At 44.3% G+C, this 13,201-nt stretch overlaps 1 protein-coding gene across 1 annotated transcript in view; it reads left to right on the top strand.

The window, feature by feature from the left end:
- The first annotated feature begins 4,614 nt into the window (after nt 1-4,614).
- The window catches only part of LOC103272001 (zinc finger protein 254-like), a 20,945-nt gene continuing 12,358 nt past the window's right edge, over nt 4,615-13,201 (top strand). The window contains exons 1-3 of the mRNA XM_021718281.1: nt 4,615-4,644; nt 8,625-8,751; nt 9,674-9,769. Of these exons, the coding sequence (XP_021573956.1) occupies nt 4,615-4,644; nt 8,625-8,751; nt 9,674-9,769 (253 nt within the window). The remainder of the gene's footprint in view (nt 4,645-8,624; nt 8,752-9,673; nt 9,770-13,201) is intronic.

Below are 13,201 nucleotides of genomic sequence, written 5' to 3'. Positions count from 1 at the left end.
CTCAAAAAAAAATAAAAATAAAAATAAAAATAAAACTAAGTGTTAGCTGGGCTTGGTGGCTCAGCCTGTAATCCCGTGCTTTGGGAGGCTGAGGTGAGTGAATTACCTGAGCCCATGTGTTCGAGACCTGCCTGGGCAACTTGACGAGACCTCATCTCTACAATAAATCAAAAACTAGCTGGGCGTGGTAGCATGTGCCTGTAGTTCCGGCTACTTGAAAGGTTGAGGCAGAAGGATCACTGGAACCCAGCAGGTTGAGGCTGCGGTATCTGGGAGCGGCCACTGCACTCCAGTCTGGGCGACTGAGTGAGACTCCAACTCAAAAAAAAATAAAAATAAAAATAAAACTAAGTGAATTACCTAACGGGGAAGCAGACACATGGACACAGACATTCCAAGCTGGAGTTAGTCCTGATCCTGCCAAAGGAGGTCATGAGGGTCCACGTAGTTCTTCCAGGGCAGCTTCCCCTGCAAGTGCGCCCATCTGTTTACAGCAGTCATGGAAGGAGCACTTTTTTTTGTTTTGTTTTTTTTAGTTGGAGTCTCACTCTGTCATGCAGACGGGAGTGCAGTGGCCGCTCCCGGCCACCACAGCCTCAACCTGCTGGTCTCTGGCGATCCTTCCACCTCAGCCTTCCAAGTAGCCGGAACTACAGGCGCATGCTACCACCCCCCGCTAATTTTTACAAAATTTTTATTTATTGTAGAGATGAGGTCTCGCCAAGTTGCCCAGGCGGGTCTCGAACCCGCGGGCTTAGGCAATCCACTCACCTCAGCCTCCCAAAGCGCGGGATTACAGGCTGAGCCACTGAGCCCAGCTGGAAGGAGCCCTTGATAGTGAGAAAAGCTACAGAGTTCTGGGAAGCTGTGAATCTGCAGGGAGATGTGGCCATCATTGAGATGGAAATGATGAAGGCTATAATGCTTTTTTGGGAGGTGCAATTGTTATTGTCCTGGGCTGTTTTAATTTGAGTTTGGATTAATAGAACTTCATGGTAAAAGAAAAAAAATGTTGCAGTGGGATGAAAACACCTGCCATAGGCTTATCAAGCATCTCAAGGTTTAGGCAGAAATAGACTTTCTTCCTCGGAGGGAAACAAAGGAGATCAGAAAAAGGGTGAAGGAGGAAGGGCAGGGTGGAGGGTGGCACCAGCAGATCCCAGTTCCGAGAATGTTTCACCCCGAAGTCAGCCTGTTCTTAGGGGGACAACAAGAGGGGGTGTGTTGGCTCAGGCTAAGGGTGGGTCAGAGTCCAGGGGCCTGGGGGAAGGAGGGAAACTTTGGCAAAGTTTGGTTTACAGCTATTTTGTTCTAATTACTGAAGAAAAAGTGTTCACCTCATTCATGATGAGGCAGAAAATGGGAATTTGCCGAGTCTGTGAATGGCTTTGAGACAGGGGAAAATGGGAATGTCACCTAAGTCATAATGCGAAGGAGGTTTCTTTTTATTAAGGTGCTTTTTCAGAACACAAAGGATGGATTTTCTTTAATCACAGCTATTTACCAGAATTCTCTTCCCTCCCAGTGTCCCCTGTCGCTGTCCCTTGCCGCATACCTCTCTTTCACTTGACTGTTTCTGAGTTCTATCCTTTACCATATATTGGTAAACGTTAGGAAAATATTTTGCTGGGTTCTGTGAATATTCCATCAAATTATTGGACAGGAGGAGGGGTTACGGCAGCCCCTGATTTATAGGCGGTTGCTTAGAAGCATAGATGGCGCCTGGGCTTGCAGCTGTCATCTGCAGTGGGGACAGTGTTGAACTTGTGGGGTCTGTGCTAACTTCGTGCAGTCCTCTCACCTCGGCCTCCCAAAGTGCTGGGATTATAGGTGTGAGCCATCACACCCAGCCTACCTTGTTAAAAATAACAATTTATCTTCTAATGTTATTGTCTTAGAAAACCCTGAGTGTTTTTGGTAAAATTGCTTCTTATCATATTTTATGAAATAGGGAATTAAATGGTTTATATACCTTAAAATAATACAATCTCTGAAAGTCAAGTCTCTGGTGAGCAGGCTTAGAAAATACAGACTTGGAAACACCCCAGAGGTACAGAAATCCACAACAGCAGAGTTCACACATTTGGTGTCAGAAAAAATAGACATCACAAGGTCACAATCTTAAACTACTCCAGGAGCAGGGCTCGGTGGCTCAGCCTGTAATCCTGTGCCTTGTGAGGCTGAGGTGATTGGATTGCCTGAGCCTGCGGGTTCGAGACCCACCTGGGCAACTTGGTGACACCTCATCTCTACAATAAATCAAAAATTAGCCGGGCATGGTAGCGCGCGCCTGTAGTTCCAGCTACTTGGAAGGCTGAGGCGGAAGGATCGCCGGAGCCCAGCAGGTCGAGGCTGCGGTGGCCGGGAGCGGATACTGCACTCCAGTCTGGGTGACAGAATGAGACTCCAACTCAAAAAAAAAAAACCTACTCCAGGCGAATGTTTGGTCTCTGGTGAGAATTGAGACCCTGGAGGACAGAGTATTCTTACGCTGTAAGGAGAGGACAGTAGAGTGTGTGGAGGAACCAGAATTAAATTCCCAGCTGTTCAGGTTTCCCTCAGTCACTACCTAGGCATGAGCCAATCTAGGCTGCATCTCACAGTGAGAGTAGTCTCCAAGCTTAGGAACATGATGAACCTACTGGTTTAGTTTCTTGTGGGTGGTAGGTGAAACAGGTTGCTTCCCTGAGCTGCCTCCCTTTTTTTTTTTTGTTTGAGTTGGAGTCTCACTCACCCAACCTGTAGTGCAGTGGCATGCTCACAGCCACTGCAGCCTCAACCTTCTGGTCTCAGGTGATCCTTCTGCCTCAGCCTTCCAAGTAGCTGGAACTAAAGGTGCACAGTAACACACGTGGCCTATTTTTTAAAATTTATTTTAGAGATGAGGTCTCACCAAGTAGCCCAGCCTGGTCTTAAACCCCCCGGGCTCAGGCAGTTCTCTTGCCTTGGCCTCCCAAACTGCTGGAATGACAGGCTTGAGCCACCGCGTCCAGCTTCCTTTTGTTTATAAAATCTTTCTGCTATATAGTTCCAGTTTGTCCAAGTATTTGAGAATTTCATGGCCGGGCTCGGTGGCTCAGCATGTAATCCCAGCACTTTGGGAGGCTAAGGTGAATGGATTGCCTGAGCCTGCGGGTTTGAGACCCGCCTGGGCAACTTGGCCAGACCCCATCTCTACAATAAATCAAAAACTAGCTGGGCGTGGTAGCACGTGCCTGTAGTTCCGGCTACTTGGGAGGCTGAGACGGAAGGATTACTGGAGCCCATCAGGTCGAGGCTGTGGTGGCCAGGAACGTGTCACTGCACTCGAGTCTGGCGACAGAGTGAAACTCAAACTCAAAAAAAAAAAAAAAGAATTTCATTCCATAATTTAAGTGGAACATGTTGATTTTATTAGTTGAAAGCCTGAGTAGATTGAGTGATGTGATCTGAAGAAGCAAAGTTAATACTTTAAATAAATGATTTGTTTTTTGCTGAGTTTAAGTAACAAGCATATAATCCTCTATGGGCCCTCCATGAATTGGCACTGGGGTTGGTACCCAGATGGGATTTGCTTTAGTTTCCTGGTATTTGGATAAAGAACAAGAAGGAGGGCTGGAGAATCAAACTGATGGATAAACTAATTATCTCCTTATCACATGGCCTCTAGATGAAGTGGTGAAGGTCCCTACAGTTCAGAAACTTTCCATCTGTTGTAAATGAGTAAATGGTTGAATTCAGCACCAGTGGTAGGTACAAAGATGAGAAATGTCCAGAGGAATTAGCCTGTATATGGGCCTTCCCATGTGTTGTTTTTGTCCCTGCCTGTAGAACCATTCATGGTTACAAGTGTTGCTGTTTTTATGATTATCCTTTCCGTTGTTTTTGCCTTTTTTTTTTTGAGTTGGGGTCTCACTCTGTCACCCAGGCTGGAGTGCATTGACATGCTCATGGCCACCCCAGTGTTGACTTGCTGGGCTCCGGCTTCCAAGTAGCTGGAACTACAGGCGCATGCTACCATGCCCAGCTAATTTATTTATTGTAGAAACAAGGTCAGACTGCGTTGCCCAGGCTGGTCTCACACCTTGGTCTCCATGTAGGAGCTTATTGTTCCTGAATCTGTCTCCTATGTTAAAGGACATAGAATAGTGAACTTTTTCTGCACTTCTAGATCCTTCTGTCTGGGGCTGTGGTGGAAGCAGCTGAAGGATTGCGCTCGTGTCTTTAAACGTATATTCTGGTGGGCTTGGGGGTTCTTGCCAGTAGTGCTAGCACTTTGGGAGGATGAGCTGAGAGAATTGCTTGAGTCCAAGAGTTTGAAACCAGTTTTGACAACATAGCAAGATCTTGTTGCTACAAAAAAAAAAAATGCTGAGAGTGGTAGCAGAACTCTAGTTTCAGCTACATGGGTGACTGAAATGGAAGAATTGCCTGAACTCAGGAGGTTGAGACTGAGGTAAGCCATGATGGTGTGACTGCACTCCTGCCTGAGAACAGAGCAAAATTCTGACTCAAATATTAAAGTAATGAAATTTAATTAAAAAAATAAATGCGTATTCTCAACATGTAGGCATGACTTGTCCAGATAATCTCACCTGAAAAGAAATTCCAGAGAAGAAGGAGGAAGTGGAAGAAATGGCTGGTGTCCAGGTCAATGTGTCCCAGGTCAGGGGCTGTGTCCACTTTTCCTACTGGAATGTCATGTTTTTAGAACTTGCAAACCTTTACTTCTCTACTTGGGGTGTTCCTGCCTAATTAGTTTGTTTCAACTAGTTTTTCTCTTCTTGTGATAGTCAGTGGCTCTGGAAAACACAGCTCCCTTCCATACCAAAACCTTCTCTCTGTTCTCTGCATCTAGTCTTCTTAGATTCCATAAACAATTGTTATCATGAACTTACGATCTGAAGTATTAAACATGTTCCCTTGTGGCTGTGGAACATGGAAAGACATGGATCCCCAAGATTTTCACTGGAGATTGGATAGATTCTCAGATCCTAGTGAAGAATGGGAGCATGTACTATTTTTTTTTTTTGAGTTTGAATCTCACTCTGTCGCCCAGACTGGAGTGCAGTGACCGCTCCTGGCCACCGCAGCCTCGACCTGCTGGGCTGAGGCGATCCTTTTGCTTCAGCTTTCCGAGTAGCCGGAATTACAGGCGCACGCTACCACACCCGGCTGATTTTTGATTTATTGTAGAGATGAGGTCTCACCTGCCCAGGCGGGTCTCGAACCCACGGGCTCTGGCAATCCACTCACCTCAACCTCCCAAAGGCGCGGGGTTACAGGCTGAGCCACCGAGCCCGGCTGGGAGCATGTACTACTATTAAGATTCTTTCTAGATGCTCCATCCACTCCATGCAGAACAGAAATAATAAAATTTATATAAGTAGGATGGCAGTTATGCCCAGAGTAACTCAGGAAGGTCTGAATAAAGATTAATTAGGGGCCGGGCTCAGTGGCTCAGTGGGAGGCCTTGAGTAGATGACCTGAGCCCGTGGGTTCCAGACCAGCCCAGGCAGCTTGGCGAGACCTCATCTGTACAATAAATAAAAAATTAGCTGGGCATGGTAGCGTGCACCTGTAGTTCCAGCTACTTAGAAGGCTGAGGTGGAAGGATCGCTGGAGCCCAGCGGGCTGAGGCTGCGGTGAGCGGGAGCATGCCCCTGCACTCCAGTCTGTGCGACGTAGTGAGACTCTAACTCAAAAAAAAAAGACTAATTAGGAGAGACTTACTCTCTAGGATACTAAAAAAAGACAATATAAATACACTATTAGAGATTACAGAATCAGGAAAATACCTGTAGCTGGAATGCTGTATAAACATGTGTCTTTATTATTAGATTCAAGTTATAATTTACTATTTTTTTGGCCACCAGTATCACAGAACTGATGTTGTGTTGTCTGTGTGCCCTGGCACCTGATACCAATTTGACCTATTACAGTTGATATAAGTTTTATTTACTTGGTTAATGTGTCTGCTGACATTTTTTTCACAAAGTTGATTTTATTATTATTATTTTAAAAATTATTTTGAGTCAGTTTCCCTCTGTCACCTAGGCTGGAGTGTGGTGGGATACTCACCTGCTGGGCTCTGGCGATCCTTCCACCTCAGCCTTCCACGTAGCCAGAACTACAGGCATGTGCTACTACACCCAGCTGTATTTTTGATTTATTGTAGAGATAAGGTCTCACAGAGTTGCCCGGGCTGGTCTCGAACGGATGGGCTTAGGCAATCCACTCACCTCGGCCTCCCAAAGTACTGGCCTGACAGGCTAAGCCACCGAGCCCGATCAATTTTTAAATTATTAATAAATACCTTGGGGAGATTTACCTAAGTTCATCATATTTTTCTGGAAGCTCTTTTCTTCTTAGATTCTCTTTGCCTATAGCCTGGTTTGGAAAATGAAGGCTCTCATCTTTGTTTACTGGTCTGATAAACTGAGATAAACCCAGACTATTCCACTTGGTAGATGTTTGACAAAATACTCTATTTGGGCCAGAAACATTGGTGTCATTGGTGAGCTTCTTAGAAATGCAGAAAGTCAGGCCAGGCACAGTGGCTTATGTCTATCATCCCAGTACTTTAGGAGGCTGAGGCAGGATGATCCGTGGAACTCGGGAGTTTGAGACCAACCTAGGCAATATAGCCAGACCTCATCTCTTTTTTTTTTAGTCGAAGTCTCACTCCACCCAGGCTGAAGTGCAGTGGCATGCTCACGGCCTCCGCAGCCTCGACCTGCTGGACTCAGGCAATCCTTCCACCTCAGCCTTCCAAGTAGCTGGAACTACAGGCATGTGCCACCATGCCTGGCTAATTATTTTTTGTAGAGATGAGGTCTCGCCAAGTTGCCTAGGCTGGTCCAAACCCATGGGCTCAGGCAATGCTCTCACCTCGGCCTCCCAAAGTGCTGGGATTATAGGTGTGAGCCACCGCGGCCAGGCCAGACCTCATCTCTATAAAAATTAAAAAATAAAAAAATTAGCTGTGTGCGATGGCCCATGACAGTTGTCCCAGATACTCAGGAGGCTTTCAGCCCAGGAATTCAAGGTGCAGTGAGCTATGATTGTGCCACTACACTCCAGCATGGGTGACAGAGTGAGACCCCAACTCAAAAAAAAAAAAAAAAAATGCATAGACGCAGGCTTTACCCTAGATCTCCTGAATCAGAATCTTTATTTTACAATATTCAGTTTATTGCTGTACACATTAAAACTTGAGGAAAACCTTCTAATTCACTATGAACTTTCCATCTGACCAATATATACAACTTATCCTGTGTGGTGTAAATATAGCACTAAAGAATGTATATGCCTTGTTGATGTCTTAATTTTATACGGTATCATTAACAAAAGTATAGTATCTGTATTGGGTGAGTAAACCTTATTTCATCCTTTTTCTTCAGAGTTAAAGAATATATTTTAGACTGGGCTTAGTGGCTCAGCCTGTAATCCCAGCACTTTGGGAGGCCAAGGCAAGTAGGTTATCTGAGCCCGTGTGTTCGAGACCAGCTCGGGCAACTTGGCAAGACCTCGTCTCTACAATTAAAAAAAAAAAATTAAGTGGGTGTGGTAGTATGCGCCTGTAGTTCCGGCTACTTGGAAGGCTGAGGTGGAAGGATTGCTGGAGCCCAGCAGATCGACACTGGGGTGGCTGTGATTGTGCCATTACACTCCAGCCTGGGCAGTGGAATGAGACTCCAACTCAAAAAAAAAAAAAAAAAATTAGAGGCCGGGCTCGGCGGCTCAGCCTATAATCCCAGCACTTTGGGAGGCCGAGGAGAGTGGATTGCCTGAGCCTTTGGGTTCGAGACCCACCCGGGCAACTTGGCGAGACCTCATCTCTACAATAAATCAAAAATTAGTCAGGTGTGGTAGTGTGCTCCTATAATTCCGGCTACTTGGAAGGCTGAGGTGGAAGGATGACCTGAGTCCAGTAGGCCGAGGCTGTGGTCGCTGGGAGCGTGCCGCTGCACTCCAGTCTGGGTGACACAGTGAGCCTCCAACTCAAAACAAAACAAAACAAAACAAATACATTAGAGAATATATCTGTGTTAAAAATTATCTTTTTGGCAGGATGCGGTAGCTCACACCTATAAACCCAGCACTTTGGGTGGCCGAGGTGAGAGGATTACCTGAGCCCACGGGTTCGAGACCAGTCCGGGCAACTTGGGGAGACCTTGTCTCTACTATAAATCAAAAATTAGCCAGGCGTGGTAGCATATGCCTGTAGTTCCAGCTACTTGAACGGCTGAGGCAGAAGGATCCTGGAGCTCAACAGGTTGACGCTGGTGGCTGTGAGCGTTGCCACTGCATTCCAGCCAGGGTGACAGTGAGATTCCAACTAGAAAGAAAAAAAGCTGGGCATGGTGGCACATACCTGTAGCTCCAGCTCCTTGGAAGACTGAGGCGAAAGGATCACCTGAGCCCAGCAGGTTGAGGCTGAGGTGACTGTGAGCGTGCTACCGCACTCCAGCCTGGGCGACAGAGTGAGACTCCTACTCAGTAAAAACAAAAATTATCTTTTGGATAATTCTAGTCATCATATAAGTTAGAGCCTATTCTTTTCAGTCTCTCATTTCACCTAGAGTTAAATTAAGAATTCGTCTCATGGCCATTTGGTAAATATGTGTTGTTGTTTCTTCCAGGGGCTGTTGACATTTAGGGATGTAGCCATAGAGTTCTCTCCGGAGGAGTGGGAATGTCTGGACCCCATTCAGCGGATTTTATACAGAAATGTAATGTTAGAGAACCACAGAAACCTGGTTTCCCTGGGTAAGAAGAATTTCAACACACGATTCCTATTCTATGCTAAGGATTTTATGTTTTTTTGTTGAGTTTCTTTGGGGAGCTTTTGCTTTGCACAAATGAGTTTTAGATTTCTCCTCTCAAGGCAAACTTGGTGATGTGTTGACATAGAAAAGAAAAAAGATGTTTCATTTTGACATGAACTTTTTTCTGTTTTGAACTACTCTGTATCCTTCACTCTATTAGTGGTAAGTCCAGAAATTTAATGGCATACAGTATCATTGCCCACACCTTAAAATCCCATTGCTGACATTAATTTTTGATTTACTAGTATTGGGAAATAGAGCCAAAGACTCACATATTTATACTTCCTAAATGTTCTAAAATTTCTGTTGGGAAACAGTATTTTGGGATTAATTTTCTGGAATTTTTTTTTTGAGTTGGAGTCTCACTCTGTTGCCCAGACTGGAGTACAGTGGCACGCTCCCGGCCACTGCAGCCTCAGCCTGCTGAAGTCCAGCCATCCTTCCACCTCAGCCTTCCAAGTAGCCGGAACTACAGGCACGCACTACCACGCCCAGCTAATTTTTGATTTATTATAGAGACAGGTCCCATCAAGTTGCCCGGGTGGGTCTCAAACCCACAGACTCAGGCAATCCACACGCCTCAGCCTCCGAAAGTGCTGGGATTACAGGCTGAGCCTCTGAACCTGGCCTAATTTTTTGGTATATTACAGAGGCAAGGTCTCGCCAAGTTGCCTAGGCTGCTCTTGAACCCCCAGGCTCAGGCAGTTCTTTCATCTCGGCCTCCCAAAATGCAGGGATTATAGGCGTGAGCCACTGTGCCTGGCCTTGGAATCATATATAACGTGTTCTCTATTGAGCACAGTGCTAGGATGGTCATTGGTAAATTTCCGCAAGAGTCATGTTACTTTTTTCTACTAAAACAGGACTTGCTGTCTCTAAGCCGGACCTGATCATGTGTCTGGAGCAAAGGAAAGAACCCTGGAATGTGAATAGACACAATATGTTAGAGAAACCCACAGGTAGGTGGGAGTGACTGAAGCACATGCCATATGTCAAGGAGGAAGGTGAGCCTGAAGTGTGGTTTGGGAAGGGGTTTGCTCCAAGGAAAATGGTTTCTGGGAAGCCTGGGTTTCTTTCTTTTGTTCTCACATAGGGGCATCTGTTCCTTGGTGTGAAATTCTCCAGAAACTCTACTTCCCCCACACTGATCTTTCAAGGTTCAGTGGAAATCAAAGTCCTGTTAATAGATTATAAGGGACTGCATGGTCTGACTGCTGTTCTGTTGTGTATGGGGACATGCGAATATCTGCTAATTTATTTAGAAAAATCCATGTTAGCCTATTTTTTAAGTTTTCTTTTTGTGTCACGTTGGAAATTGTGAGAGTAGTGGTCATTTTGTTACTTGGTTGAGAAATCCTAGGAACACCATAGACAGATTTTTTTTTTTTTTTTGAGTTGAAGTCTCACTCGGTCGCCCAGGCTGGAGTGCAGTGGCACGCTCCCAGCCACCGCTGCCTTGACATGCTGGGCTCTGGCGGTCCTTCTGCCTCAGCCTTCTGAGTTGCCGGAATTACAGGCGCACACTACCACGCCTGGCTAGTTTTTGATTTATTGTAGAGACGAGGTCTCGCCAAGTTACCCAGGCGGGTCTCGAACCTGTGGGCTCCTAAAGTGCTGGGATTACAGGTTGAGCTACCAAGCCCGGCCCATAGACAGATGTTATATGATTTCTGCTTTATAATTTCTATCTTAGGGAGGTTGAAAATGTGATTCCATATAAATTTATGCTCAATAATTTTATCAGAACACATGACATCTTCTTAACTATAAAGAAAACTAATGCTATTTTACTTAAAAATTTTATTTTTTAGTATGAACTGAGATTGGTTGTTTAAACTCTATTTGACCAAAATTCTTAAGTAGACTATATTGCTTAGAACATTGGTAAACATATATTAAACTCTCACATGTTGCCTTGTTTCTTAAGTTTTATTTTGCAATTTTCTTTTTAGTGTGAAGCTTAGGACCGGGTGATATATACACACACACACACACACACACACACACACACACACACACACACACACACAAATACATGTGTTTATGTGTGTGTGTGTCTAAAATGTGTATTTTTTCACAAATAAAAATTGTATAACCATATATTTATTTTATACGATGTAATGATTTGATATGTTTATACATTATAAAATGATGGCTACAGTCTTGTTAGTTAACATATCTATCACTTTCCATAATTAACCTTTTTATTTTGGGCTTTGTGTAATAAGGACACAAAGTATTCTATTTTAGCACATTTTTTAAACATACAGACATTATTAACTGTAGTCACTAGGTTACAAATTAGATCCCTAAAACTCACTTATCATAACTGAAATTTTGTTCCCTTTGAACAACATCTCCCATTTTCCTCACCTGCAGGCCCTGACCCCATTGTTGTACTCTGTGTTTCTATGAATGCAAACCTTTTTTTTTTGAGTTAGAGCCTCCCTCTGTCGCCCAGGCTGGAGTGCAGTGACACGCTCATGGCCACCGCAACTTCGACCTGCTTGGCTCAGATAATCCTTCTGCCTCAGCCTTCCAAGTAGCTGGAACTACTGGCACATGCCACCATGCCCAGCTAATTTTTTGATTTATTGTAGAGACGGGGTTTTGCCATGTTGCTCAGGCTGGTCTCAAACCCCTGAGCTCAGGCAATCCTCTCGCCTCTGCCTCCCACAGTGCTTGGATTATAGGCTTGAGCCACCTGCATTTCGCTTGAGTGCAACTTTTTTCAATTCCATACATAAGTGAGATCATGCAGTATTTGTCTTTGTTTGCCTGGCTTATTTCACTTAGCATAATGTCTAACAGTTTTGTCTGTGATGTTGAAATGGCAGGATTTGGCCAGGCTTGGTGGCTCAGCCTGTAATCCCAGCACTTTGGGAGGCTGAAATGAGTGGATTGCCTGAGCCCACAGGTTCGAGACCCACCAGGGCAAGTTGGCAAGACATCATCTCTACAATAAATAAAAAATAAAAAATTAACCAGGTGTGTTAACGCACACCTGTAGTTCCACTTACTTGGAAGGTTGAGGTGGAAGGATCGATCTGCCTGAGGCTGTGGTGACTGGGAGCATGCCACCTTGGTCTGGGCGACAGAGTGAGACTCCAACTCAAAAAAGAAAAAAAAAAAAGAAATGGCAGGATTCTGTGTTTTTTTTATGGCTGGATAATAGTCTATTGTGTATATGTGTGTATGTATATATATGTGTGTATATATGTGTGTGTGTATATATATATACACACACACACACAATGGCAAAGATATGAAAACCATCTAAATGGATTAAAAATATGGTATATATATATATGCACTCCAGCATGGGCGACAGAGTGAGACTGATTCAAAAAAAATAAGTGAAGGTGTAGATACTTTGAAATACTGATTTTATTTCCTTTGCTTATATACACAGAAAGGAGATTGGTAGTTTTTATGGTAGTTTGTTTTGTTTTTGAGTTGAGTTTTACTCCCTCACCCAGGCTGGAGTGCATTGGCACACTCATGGTCACCCCAGTGTCGACCTGCTGGGCTGCGGTGATCCTTGTGCCTCAGCTTTCCAAGTAACCGGAGCTACAGGCATGCGCTATCTCACCCGGCTTATTTTTTAATTTATTGTAGAGACCACGTCTCACCAAGTTACCCAGGCTGGTCTTGAACCCCTGAGCTCAGGCAGTCCTCTCGCCTCAGCCTCCCAAAGTGCTGGAATTACACGTTGGAGTCACTACGCCCAGCCCAGAATGATTTTTATAATTTAAACCTCACCAACAATGTAAACATTTCTTTGTCTTCACATCCTTGTCTACATTTACCTCTCTTCTTGTTGATATTAGTTATCTGAAAAGATGTGAGATGATATCTCATCATTGTGTTGATTTGTGATAGCCTGGTGATAGGTATTATTGACCACCATTTATAAACTTGTTGTCACTTGTATATCTTCACTGGAAAAATAATTACTAATTCTTGGCCTAATTTTCAATCAAGTGATTATCATTGAATTGTTTCTGCCTTTGATTTGCATGACTTCCTTGTATATTTTGGATATTAACCTCTTATCAGATAATATGGTTTGCAAATATTTTCTCTTATTGTGTAAGCCTTTTTATTGTTTTCTTTATTGTGCAGAAGCTTTTTGGTTTGATGTAGTCCAACTTGTCTATATTTGCTTTTGTTGGTATACTTTCAGTATCCTGTCAACAAAATCATTGCCAAGGCCAATACCAAGGAGGTTTTCTAAAGCTTTTCTTTGTTTTCTGATTTTTTTAAATCTCTTTTTGTCTCCCAGCATGGAGTGCACCTACACAATCAAGGCTTACCACAGCCTTGAGTCCCTGGGCTCAGGGATCATTCTGCCTCTGTCTCCAGACTAGCTGGAATTGCAGGCTCGTGCC

This window comes from Carlito syrichta, unplaced genomic scaffold (assembly GCF_000164805.1).
Source record: "Carlito syrichta isolate Samal-C Ts95f unplaced genomic scaffold, Tarsius_syrichta-2.0.1 Scaffold312068, whole genome shotgun sequence".
NCBI lineage: Eukaryota > Metazoa > Chordata > Mammalia > Primates > Tarsiidae > Carlito > Carlito syrichta.
This window is presented reverse-complemented; position numbering and strand designations above follow the sequence as displayed.